This window comes from Terrapene carolina, unplaced genomic scaffold (assembly GCF_002925995.2).
Source record: "Terrapene carolina triunguis isolate 2854851 unplaced genomic scaffold, T_m_triunguis-2.0 Scaffold130, whole genome shotgun sequence".
In the NCBI taxonomy this organism is placed as follows: domain Eukaryota; kingdom Metazoa; phylum Chordata; order Testudines; family Emydidae; genus Terrapene; species Terrapene triunguis.
This window is the reverse complement of record NW_020664481.1, coordinates 22,988,458-23,001,379: the sequence shown is the minus strand read 5'-3', so window position 1 is coordinate 23,001,379 and position 12,922 is coordinate 22,988,458. Positions and strand designations below refer to the sequence as shown.

The 12,922-nt window shown below is 35.6% G+C and overlaps 1 protein-coding gene across 4 annotated transcripts in view; it reads right to left on the bottom strand.

Annotated features, from left to right (window-relative positions):
- The window catches only part of CBFB (core-binding factor subunit beta), a 62,149-nt gene that overhangs the window by 47,511 nt on the left and 1,716 nt on the right, over positions 1–12,922 (bottom strand). For 2 of the 4 annotated variants that reach the window (XM_024202251.2, XM_024202250.2), the window contains exon 3: positions 7,083–7,199. The exons of 1 other annotated variant lie outside the window; for it this stretch is intronic. In XM_024202251.2, the coding sequence (XP_024058019.1) occupies positions 7,083–7,199 (117 nt within the window). Of the gene's footprint in view, positions 1–7,082; positions 7,200–7,543; positions 7,695–12,922 lie in introns of all 4 variants that reach the window. One more of the 4 variants, XM_024202253.2, reaches the window with a different exon arrangement.

The following is a 12,922-nucleotide window of genomic DNA, read 5'->3' as shown; positions in this document are numbered from 1 at the left end:
GTGTACCATGGTAACATCGCCCTTGGTGAATCCTACTGTTCTTTCACCAGTGGAGTCAAATAGTGACAGGACTGTTGTAACACTCTGCTCAGGGCACCCAGAACTGTAAACCACTATGTTACCTCGCTCTGCTTCAACAAGGGAGAGCTTTACTGGCGTTTAGACTGTACATCAGCTCCCTGTCACACAAGTCTGCCCACCTCACTAAAAGTTCCAAGTCACTGACATTCTTATCCATGCCTTGCTGGTAACATTCAGTTCCAGGTAACACTCAGTTCCAAAGTTCCCCAGAGATGCCTCTCTGCAGTGTCCAGTGACTCTCACTGGATACTCACAGAATTATCAAGCCTGCTGCCTCCAAAGAGACAGTGCACACACCAACTGCTGGCTCGCTGAGGACCCATTCTTTATCTTAATATATAGCACTAAGATGCTTTTGTAATAAGATAGGAATACGTTTATTTATAAAGAACAGATTTAAGTAATACCAAGCAAGAACTGAAAAAAGAAAAAAAAAGGTTACAAACAAAACAAAAAATAACACTTCTAGTACCTAAAACTTAATTCTATCAAGCTATGTCTCTGCCCAACACAGTTTTTCACCTTAAGTTACCAGCATCTCCAGTCTTCAGGCAAAAGGATCCAAGGTTCACAGAACCAGAGAGTGCCGTCCCCTTTGTCCCCTAAGTGATGGATAACTAAAATTTGCTCCCCTGATATTTCCCAGAGTCCATTGCCTTTGTCTCAGGAGCCAGGAAGACCTCAGGATGTCAAACTCTGGTATGTTCCCCAGTGTGGTCACCACGTTGCTTCTCCCACCGTTTGTTAGCTTGACTGCTTTGTTTACCCTTTTTGTAAATGTACTTTCATGGTCTATGGCTTACAAAACTTAACCCAGATGGGTAAATTGACATTCCTTTGTCTAGAGCAGACTTGTTTGCCAAGTCTGCCCCCACAACATATTTTAGGAACATATTTCCAGCACACACACACACACACACACACAACTATTTACACACCATCGGTATATACATCATGCAATGATATTCATGACCAGTGTGTCACCAGTTTTTATATAACTTACTCAATACAATAATATTGTATACCATCAGTTGATTCAATTACCCTCATACAAACTGTTAAAAAGACACAATAGGTCAAAGTCTAGAGAAAGAATTTCTTAACACTAAGTGACTGGCTCTTGGAAGACCTAAAGCACATAAGAAGAGGCTATTCTACTTAGTCTTAAGTAATACAGAGGAGTTAGTTGTTCTACTACTGTTAATTCTTGAATTACATCCTAAGAGCTTATGTTAAAAAGAAAATCTGATGCCATGATAAACTTTTTAAAAGGAGATTTCAAAAAAAATGAAGAAGCTAGTAAAGAAGGCTCTAAGGTCAAATGAAGTAAAACCCTCAAACGTGTGGAGGCTACTTAAGGAAACACTAATAGTACCTCAGAAGGCACCTTACAAAAAAAGGGAACCAGGAAGACAAGCAATAAACCAATATAGCTAATTAACAAGGCTTGAGAGGATATTCAAACAAAAAATTCTGAAAGAACTGTACCTCTAGGGAAGTCAAACAAATATAAGTTACAGCAGGCTATATGTAAGGGGGAAATTAGGAGGATAAAAATGGATTTAAGAGGAAATAGGTATAAAAACAAACAAATTATTTAAATATACAAGAAGCAGGAAGCCTGAAAAAAATTGAGGTGTCCATTGGATTACCAAAGGTTAAAGAGCAGTTAAGGAAGATAAGGACATGTCTGAGAAACTAACTCATTTTTTGAATCAGTTTACCACAAAGGAGGTCAGGGAAATACCTACTACAGACCTGACCTTTTTTGGCAATAAAGATGAGGTACTATAAGAGACTGAGGTGTCAGAGAAAGAGATGCTGGAACAGACTGATAATTTGAAAAGAAATAAGTCACCAGGCCTAGATGATACAACTCCAAGAGTTTTGAAGGAGCTCAAGCATGAAGCAGCTGAGAGCTGCTAGCAAAAATCTGAAACCCCATTAAAAAAGCCACCAGACCAAAGGATTGGAGGATAGAAAAATATTCTAAATCTATTTTAAGAAGGTGCAAGGGGTGATCTGGGAAATTACAGACCAGTAAGCTTTACATCAGTAAATTCGTTGGAAAGGTAATTAAAAAATGACTGAGTCCAACCAGCATGATTTCAGCAAAGAAAAGTCTGTCAATAAAGTAGTGGATAAAGCAGAACTGGTTAACAATTTATTTATTCTTTCAGCAGGACCTTGAGAAAGTCCCTCACAAGAAGCTGAAGAAACGAAGTCATGGTCTTAAAGGCACTGTCATGCATGAAAAACTGGGTAAGACAGAGAAAACAAAATAGGAATAAATAGTCAATTTACATCTTGGCAAAAGGTTAACAGCAGGGTGCCTCAATGTGCCATACTCCATCCGGTGTTTAATATATTTATTAATGATCTCAAACGTGGCATAATTTGAAGAATGATGAATGTCAGAGGGACTTAAACTAGGTGAATGGCAGACAACGGCAATACTAATTAATGCAAAATGGAAGAAGAGATTTCAATTACTCAAACACTTTACAAGGGTCTAAATTTACTATACGAACTCAAGAAAAGACACAGGCATCTTGGAGGCTGGCTGTGTGGAGGACCTCTGATCATGTGCAGCTGTTGTCAAAAAAAGCAAACAAGATGTTAAACTGCATAAGGAATGAAATGGAGATTAATATGGGGAAAAATATAAAGTTATGACTCAATGGCACAGCTTCCTCTGGAATATTGTGTGCAGTATTTGGTTGCCATACATCAAATACAGTGTTGCAAAATTAGAATAGGTTCAGAGAAGCATGACAAAAATGATTAGGGACAGAAAAACCTCACATGGATGGAGATGGAAAAGAGCAGGATATTTTTAACTTTACAATAATAAAAGCATTTAAAATAATATCAGGGGCTTCTGTTCTCTTTCTCATAATAGAAAAACAAAAGGGATACTCAATGAAATTAAAAGGTTACATTCAAAATTGATAAAAGGAAATACTTCCTCACAATACAGACCACACTGCCACGGCATGTTGTTGATCTCAAAAACAATGCAATATTCAGAGGCAGATTCAACTTTTACATAGATGATAAAAATATCCAGAGTTACAATAGTTAATGCTAGCAAAGGGAATCTGAAAAGAAATAAAACCGTATGTTTAAATCGATCTCTAACTCATAGGGATGAGGATGAGACATTCATGTGGGCAGATTACCCTACATCTGCCTACTGTTGGGCTTCTTGAACCTTCCTGTGAAACATCTGGTGATGGCCACTATCAGAGAGGACCCCGGACGAGGTGGGCCACAAGTCTGATCCACTGTGTAACTCCTACACTTCTTTTGAGCTTTTTATTTTTAGAAGATCATTGAAAGATTTTGTTTTATGATTTTTAGGCTCTAGAGGCCAATTTTCTAGAACGTATATATCCTTGTAGGTACAAAATAACTCAAATTGCACATATCTGTCTGTGAAGATCTATCCCCCAGAGTCCCAATAACCATTAAGGAATTTGTTATCCTCAAAAAGGCCTCGTATGTCAGACTCCTATTCTGTAGATAAAGAACAGGATGCTAATTCATTTTCCCTGGACAACAAACTGGACTCAACTATGGAATTTTTTTTAAAGCTCCTTTAGAAAACAGTTTAGAAAACTGTTTATCTGGAGAATAAAATTACATGATTAAGGACAAAAACTGTTTATAGTCGGCAGTAATGCACTTACAAATTCTGAATAAACTATTTCTGGGACATTAGTTGTTAACCAAACACTGTGAAACAGTAAAGAATTCTAGAATAAAAAGATTCCAGTATTTGTAAGTTTAACTTTATCTACATTCAGGATCTCAGAGTTATGCCTAGAATAATAATTAAATGACAGCTCCCTCAATAGCCTATATTTTAGTCATATAATTAAAAACATGCCTTGCTGGCACAGCTCCAGTGATGAACAAACACACATTATGCCACTGCCTCAAGAGTTAAAGCTTACAAAAAATTGTTGCATGGAGCTACAAAAAAATCACATGTCTGAGTGTAGAGACAGTTGAATATGTGCAAAAAAAATCATAAAACTCCTTACAAAGTTATATAAAGAATAAGTGACAGACAACTAAACTACAATACTATAATGCCATCAGGTGCTTTCTGTTGATATCGTAACGCACTTCTACCCGGTATGCTTCTCTTCTCAACATGCTATGGGAGCAACTTCACTTTAAAACAAGTTCTGTATAGTACAAGCTTGATGTCACATGTGATTTATAATGCTAAATCACACCCATGAATTCGTGATTTGTCCAAAGTACAGTATAATACCATTCATGTTTTACTGGATGATCTACTTCTAAATGGCCTTAAATGAAAAAATACGGAAGGAGACTTAAATTTAGCCAAATATTCTGAACGTTTACTATAAACTAACATGTAAAAAGCAAGAAGTAGCATACAGTGATAAGATCAATTCTATTTGGCTTTGCAGTAGTATATACTAAGTTCCTGCAAATCTGATGGCTAAGTTTGCAGACAGTACAAAATTATTCAAGATAGTTAACTCCAAAGCTGACTGCAAAGAGTTACAAAGGGATCTCACTAAACTGGGTGACTGGGCAACAAAATAGCAAATGAAATTCAGTGTTGATAAATGGAAAGTAATGCACTTGGAAAAAACAATCCCAACAATACACACAAAATTAGCTGTTACCACTCAAGAAAGATCTTGGAGACATCGTGGATAGTCTTCTGAAAACATTTATTCAATGTGCAGCAGCAGTCAAAAAAAAAAAAAAAGCTAACAAAGTTAGGAGCGATTAGGAAAGGGATAGATAAGGCAATAAATATAATGCCACTATATACAGCCATGGTATGCCTATACCCAAAATACTGTGTGCAGTTCTGGTCACCCGATCTCAAAAAAGATACATTAGAATTGGAAAAAATACAGTGAAGAGCAACAAACATGATTAGGGGTATGGAATAGCTTCCATATGAGGAGAGATTAAAAGACTGGGACTGTTCTTAGAAAAAGATGACTAAGGGGAGGGATATGATAGAGATCTAGAATACCATGAATGGTGTGGAGAAAGTGAATAAGGAAGTGTTATTTACCCCTATACAATACAAGAACCAGGGGTCACCCAATGAAATTAATAGGATGCAGGTTTAAAACAAACCATAAGAAAGTACTTCCTCATATGATGCACAGTCAACCTGCCGGGGATGTTGTGAAGGCCAGAAGTATAACTAATTTTAAAAAATTAGGTAAGATCACATCAAATAGGTCTATCAATAGCTATTAGCCAAGATGTTCAGGGTCACAAACCTATGCTCAGGGTCTCCCTAAATCTCTGACTGCTGGAAGCTGGGACTGGACAACAGAGGATGGCTCACTTGATGAATTAACCTGTTCTGTGCAGTCCCTCTGAAGCATTTGGCACTGGCAACTGAGCTAGATGTACCATGGGTCTGACCTAGTATGGCCATTCTTAAGTTCTTAATTCACCCCTTTAAAAATTCATTCCAAGGAAACAAAGTTAAAAAAAATCATGGAAGTAAATAAAATTGTTTATTTTTGGAATAAGCAAAAACAGACTTCAGTTTGCTAGGTTACAAGAAAAAAATTCCTCATTCAACTATGAGCCAGAATCAATATTTTTCAGTAAGAGCCAAACTCAATTCATCTTGTTCACCAGAGAAGCCAGTACCCAGCCTTCCCCCCCACTCCCTGCCCAAAATGTGTTTTTTAAAAACTTTTGCAGGCTTACGCAGTACAGTAGAATAGGTTTACAAAACACAAACATGATACAGTACTATCAACTTGAACTCCAGTTAATTTCAAAATATGAGTTAAAAGAAACTTCAGGTACTACATTTGACCCTGAGTAAGTCCTTTGAGAATTTTTGTGCTTTTGCAATCAGATTTTCCTATTTATACTGATGTGGGAAAACCCAATAGGCTATTATATAAAGCTTTATGAAATATTTCCTCGTCTTTCAGGTTTTTTTTATGTTAGTAGTTACGTGTAACAAAAGAAGGTTGAAAACAGATAGTGAGAGTTTTAAGTTGAGCAAGTCCCTTTAAGAACCTTTATAAAAAGAGAGTTATTAGAAAACAATAGTACAAAAAAGTTACCCAGCCCCGGGGGGAGTCCAAGAGTATATACACTGTCTGACCCAAAAGAAAAGTCTCACTAACTACAATGGCTTTGGATCAGGCCCATATAGCCTACATAGTACAGAGAAACATATCCATTAAGCATTGTTTTTAAGTATTTTTCCTATACAGTGAAACCATACATTAAAAAAAAAAAAAAAAAAAAAGTTCATCACAGTGACCTCTCAAACAAGTTTTCTGAGATGAAAGATACAACCTAAACACTAATAAAGTACCGCTGTGCCATTAAGGAATTTTAGTCTGTGGATCAACCATTTCAGAACAGCAAAACAGGCAAAGTCAGCAATTTATTTAAAGTAGTATTTATTCTTTATAATTTGTGATGGTGAAAGTCAAGCAAAAAATGTCTAGTGGACGAACAAGAGCAAGCAATTCCCACACTTCATATAAATTGCCAACCTGAGCCCTGCCAAGGGAATGTGCTCAGTGAGACTAATGAAAATATAGATAACTTGCTAGTTAAGGTTTGTAATTTTAATGCAGTCCCAAAGGTGTGTCTACTGTATATTAAAAACTAACAAATTTCAGTTGTTCCTAAACATTTTATTATGAAGAAGTGGGCTTCTGCCCTCCAAAATAAATGAAAGTTAATAGAAGGAAAGAACCAAGTATTACCCCACATACCTTTCCCCAAGTAATATAAAAAAAGTGTTTTAAAATAAGTTAAAATTAAATTTATTTTTAACAATCCTTAGAGAAATTTAGGAGATTTCATCTTAATTTTCATTAGTATTTTTATAACTAACTCTACTACGCATTGAACTGTGGAACATTAAGAATTTTGAATAATACACAGTTTATATTAAAAGCTCACTGACACTGCACATAAAAATCTTTGAATTGCAACCATTTCCTTCTTACCTTGCCTGCCTCTCTTTCAAAGTCAACATATTCCCGGGTTGGTGTCTGTCGCTGCTCCCCCTGCCAGCTGGCCGGAAAAAACTGGAGAGACAGATTGGTTCCTGTGGCCACAAAAGCCTTTTAGAAAAATCAATACAAACAGGATCAGGGAGCAAGACATTACATAAATTATGCAGGCAGTCATTTATTTTTACATCAGTTTATGTCTTAAGCCAAGCAGCATAGAGAATACTTAAAGTCAAAAACATGCACTCATCATTTTTCTTAAGTATTAAGTTACAAACATCTGATTCCATTTTGACAACATTTGCCATTGGCTGCTTCGGATATAAAATACAACATGGAATCAATACTTTCTTTCAAATCAGTTTTTGCTGACATTAGAATCTATTATTTCAGAATTCTGTCAGGAAATCCCGTACCAACAACTCAGTACCAAAACCTACTAAAAAAGTGCTTACATGTTGTAAAAAGTAGCATTTTTCCCAGTTAGAAGAACTTTCAGAAGAAAGTGAGTTGCAGAGACTTGTTACTGGGAGCACAGATTTTGAACAAAAAATTCCTATCTGTTTTTCACAGGTATATAAATCCAGGAGGCATATTACCTGAGATCTAAAGACAAAAATGCAAGGAAAATATTTATTTACCCTTATTTTGCAAGCTGACAGACAGATGAGCGAACGCACCATCTATGTACCCCTCCATATACTGCATAATATTACACTGTCAAGTTGTGAAATCTTGTTGCTACTATAGCTAGTGTGTGAGTGGGCAAACACTTCAGCGAAATCTAGATTAGTAGATGTTCCATGTATGAGAAATCTGTTGTATTCTTTCTCAAAAACTCTTGAAGGGACATTGACTTAACCTTATCAGAAATGAGAATCCTTGTATTCAAGTAAACCATGACCTTCAACTTCAACTGAAAACAAAGTTTCATTTTCATTCATAAGAAGTTTAGACTCATGCATATCACAGCAATTCAAACAGGGAAAGAGAGCTCCAACTTGCACAGCTGGGAGGGGGAAATCAATGTGGGTAGAAGTAGAATTCTGATTCACTGTTTCAGTTATGATAGAGTACAGAGTAAATATGCATACACGGATACACACTTATACCAGAACATACCATTAAAATATAATTATATCAAATAGAATGTCTTGCAATCAAATTTCTGGACTAACTACCATTATTCACTTAAATTTAAAAGAATACTAATCCAGAAAACAGTTTATTCATAAAAGGTACATAAAAATATAGCTCAAAATAGTTTGAATTTAGAGAGATGATTTACTGAGAGGAGCATAAAATAGATGTTTCCTCTAAGCAATGCAGAATTCAGCAACTTAGCGGTAATAAAAAAAAAAAATCACTCGACTACACTACCACTTAAAATATAGTTCGCTCTGCGTCGTTTTGTATAAGTCATTGTAGAAGAACAGTGTCATAGGATCAATATCTCTCACTTTGAAAATGAAACCTGCTTTGCCCTGACATTTTTGTAGCAGAAGGAGACTAATATCCCGTGATTAGGTTTCATCTATTGACTTTCTCTTATAAGCAGTTTTTGAGCATTCCCATTAAGCCAACACAGACAGTCATTAAAATTGACGACAGCAGTCATTAGTATCAAAGTGATATTGCACAAGTATATTAATCTGTTTAGAATACAAAACATTCAAAGAAAAACATTTTAAATAGTATAAACGTGCAGTAAAAAGCTAGACAGAAGTGTAACTTGGGGATATATTCCATCAACAGCTTCAGGTAACATGTAAACCGTAAGAACAGAACTAGAGCCATTGTCATCAGAACTCTGGTGGAGATTCCTTGTATTGCATCATTTTCCCAATTTGTAGTTTTTTGTTTGCTCATATGTAAATACAATATTTTGAAAAACAATTTTCTAGATTTAAACACTCTTCTGAATCAACAATGCAGTAACACCAACACGGCCAAGCAGCTTTACTACCATCCTCTCAGCATTTTTAGCCTTTAAAAACTAAGGCTGTTATTAAAAACAAACATGCACACGCTAATACAAAACTCTGAAAGGGCTGAGCCAGCTGAATTTTGCAGCTTTCCAGACTGCACAAGTTTCTGATGGCCCCTGGATGCTAGCTTTGCAGTAGTATATTCTATTCGGGGAAAAGTCACCCTAGCATGAAGCACCAAGAGAAGAAATCCTTACATGTATCCAGGAAATCATAGAAAAGCTTGAAGACGGGGAAAATAATAGAAAAGACGACAGAAAATATGCATGCACACCAACACCCACTGGAACTGTGCAGCCTTAGCCTGTATCTGGCCTATAGACTATCTAAAAATACTGAGACTTTTATCATGTGAATTTTTAGAAGCATTGTGTTCCCCCCCACAACCAATTATATTAGATCAATAGTTCATCTAATGTATCATGTAAACGTGGCTGTTACTGCCATGTTTCCCCAACCCCCTCTCTCTCTCACACACACACACACACGCTATTGTGTGTAGGCTGGGGATGCCTCTCCTATTCTCCCAATCACCAGATAGGCATATCTGACTACTATCGGTATGTACGTATAAAATCAGTGATGTATTGACCATCCATCATCATTAGTGTTTTGTAGGGAGCTAGCAAGTAGTCTATAGTCCCATAAACCCTATTTCTGGCTTTCTGGTTGAGCTCTAGAAAGGAGAGAGAAGTGTCTGTCAATCCAGGGCTTTTCAAGTTATTCCCATGTTGATTAGATGTCAGCCACGGAAGGAACTCCTGTCTTCCATCCTCATCAGGATGTCATTCCCATGAGTCTGACTGCCATAAATGACAGAGCGAGTGGAAACCTGATGGTCATGTAACATCTAAACTGATATTATGCAGTCACAACAAAGAGGATGAACAGACCACCACATCAGCACTCTGATACCAAGGTTATAGAGTGACTTCAAAATATGACAGACTTTCTGCAGGTCAGGCAGCCAGTGGTTGTTTTAGGTTGGATATGGCCCTTTAAAGCTCTTGGCTTTTGTCACAGTGTTCAACATTAAAAAAACAATTTCCATTTGAACTTAAAAGAGTTACCATAAAAGATTTATAGGTGATTATAAAATATGTATACGCAAGAGACCAAGTCTATTTAAATCTACCCAGAAAATATGCTTAACACAGGGTTTTGGGGGTTTTAAGTTTCAAAAGTAGTTTTATGGATCAATAGACTGTAAAGGTTATTGGTTACATTTATTTTTCTTGTCCAAAGGGCTTTTCATTACCTAATAGACAAGAAGAACTTGTTTAGAACCATTCAGGTTAACTGAGTATTTATGTACAGTAAGTGTCAGGGGAGTTATTTTACATGCACAACCACCACTTTTCGAAGATTATTGTGGCTGTAGGCAGGCTCTCTCCTCAAAATACACAAAACAATACACCACTGATAATTTAAGACTACATCTCAGTAATGACTTTTTTTATTTTAAAAAATTGTTCATGACATGATCACTTTGGTCTGAAGTTAGAGAACTGTAACCTTTGTATGACGCATTTATGTCCCAACCCCATCTTTATATTACTCTTAGACTACTTCTGGACACACTGCCATCAGAAGGCACAAACCTCCCTGTGTAAAGATGAGAATAAATTCTTTATCTGTAGCAAATCATCTACATAACCTCTTTTACTGAATTAACTGGTTAGTTTTTAAAACTTTGATCATACAGTACCCTCACTTTCTAAATGGATGTGTAACAAGCAATCAGCCTTACTGGACCAAACCAGATGTCTTAGGTCAAGAAAAGAAGAAGCTATTTCCTATTATTATAACAGACTGAAAAACTGTGTAACAGGCATCACCGGAGATTTCAAGGGGCAGAGTTCTGGCAGGGAGAGAGGGCAGGCATAGAAATGAGATGGTGAAGAGACAGTAATTTCCCATTTTACAAAAATAACTCTTCACAAACCGTATTAGCTGTAACTAATTATAAGCTTAGATCTGAAGTTTTCAGTGAAGTGCTCAATTACAGATGTATACTGTGCATTGCCACCTGCCCAGGAACCTTAAAAAGTTAAAAAATTATGTTTTTCTCCATCCATAATTGTTTTCAACAGTAAACTTTTTAAAATATTAAAAAAAAAAAATCATGCTCAATGACAATTTAAACAAGCCCAAGAGATTTGATACGCAGGGGTTTGAATAATATCTGCTTTTTTCTACAGATTCTCTATAAACCTTGCTCACTTATAATACACAATATAAAACATCCCCCTCTAGCTGTATTAGACAACTGTTGAAAACGGATAACTAGAATAATAGGAATCTGCTATATTAGAATACTCCCCTCTTCTATTCACAAGTTAAAGTAAATACAGTAACTTATTTTAATGATTTGTGTAAAGGTGTATTCCACTATGTACACTGTGCATTAAAAAAAATCCCTAGTTTTACTATGTAGTAATGTAGGTTTACGATAAGTATATGGAAGTGTTTTATTAAGCCAAAAACAAAAAACAGGCAAATCCTCCTCTCACTTGAAATAAACCCTTAATGAAGAGGAAAACTCTGCCACCATTTTCATTGTTTTAAATAAATAAAAAACAAAAACAAAAAACAAAAATCGGTGACTTTTCAATATGAATGTTTTAAGGAACTGTACAAATAACCACATCACTAACAAGCATGCTACAAGATACAGATCCTATTCGAGAAACATCAAACAGAAATAAATCAGGAAATAAGTTCTAGTCACTTTTTGACTACATGGAGCTATATTAATCTTGTTTTACTTCATGGATGAGAGTGGTCTACTAGTACCATCACTAAGAAAAAATCCAATATTTAAAATTGTAAAGTTTAGTTTGAAATGTGCCTAATTTGGTTCAGAAAAGTTTACTCTACTTCAAAAAGCTTTCGGTGACTGCATTTTTTTTTCCATTTTAAATTTCACTATATCAAGGTTATTTACTAATTCATTTTAACCAAATGATAGGCTAGAGTTCAGAATAATTTCATATTAGTCTTATTTATTCCTGGAAGTCACTACTTCCTAGACAAAGGAATTTAAAGTTGAAATAAGTAGCTTATAATTTCAACATATGCAATGGTGAAGGAAGAACTCCCAATATACTCTCATAGATCATTTTGTACTTTTTCACATACATAACACTACTTTTAAATCCTAATGTACAAGATACATATGTTTTTATTCCTCTAGTAATAGCAGAATTAGCTATTACTATTAGGCAAAAAAAGTTTTCTAAAATTAACTTTTATAGACGCAAATACTGTTATATGGAGAATATTAAATGTTAATGAACATTCATCTTCCCTTTCTTTTCTAGAGTACAGATATAACTAAAGCTTTTCACAACTGGGTGCTACACTTTAGAAGCACAACCACCCTATGTTCCAATGCAAGGCCCACTCCCTAGGGGACAGATAAGTAAATAATATAAATATATTGAATGTTGATTTAAACAATTAAGGTACTTGTTTACAAAGTATCCCTTGATTTATTTAAAAATAAGTCACAGAATACGTATTATGAATCCTACATACTGAAACTGATAGTTTTTACAAAACATTTCTACAAAACATCCCTAAAACAGCATCCACATTGCCCCACCCATCCATGAGAGTTTTAAATCAATGACTTTAAGTGTTCCTCTTCCTTAAAGGTTTCAGAGTGGTAGCCGTGTTAGTCTGTATAGGCAAAAACAACGAGGAGTCCTTATGGCACCTTAGAGACTAACAAATGTATTTGGGCATAAGTTTTCGTAGGCTAAAGGTCTAAAACCCACTTCATCAGATGCATGGAGTGAAAAATACAGTAAGCAGTATATATATATATATATATATATATAT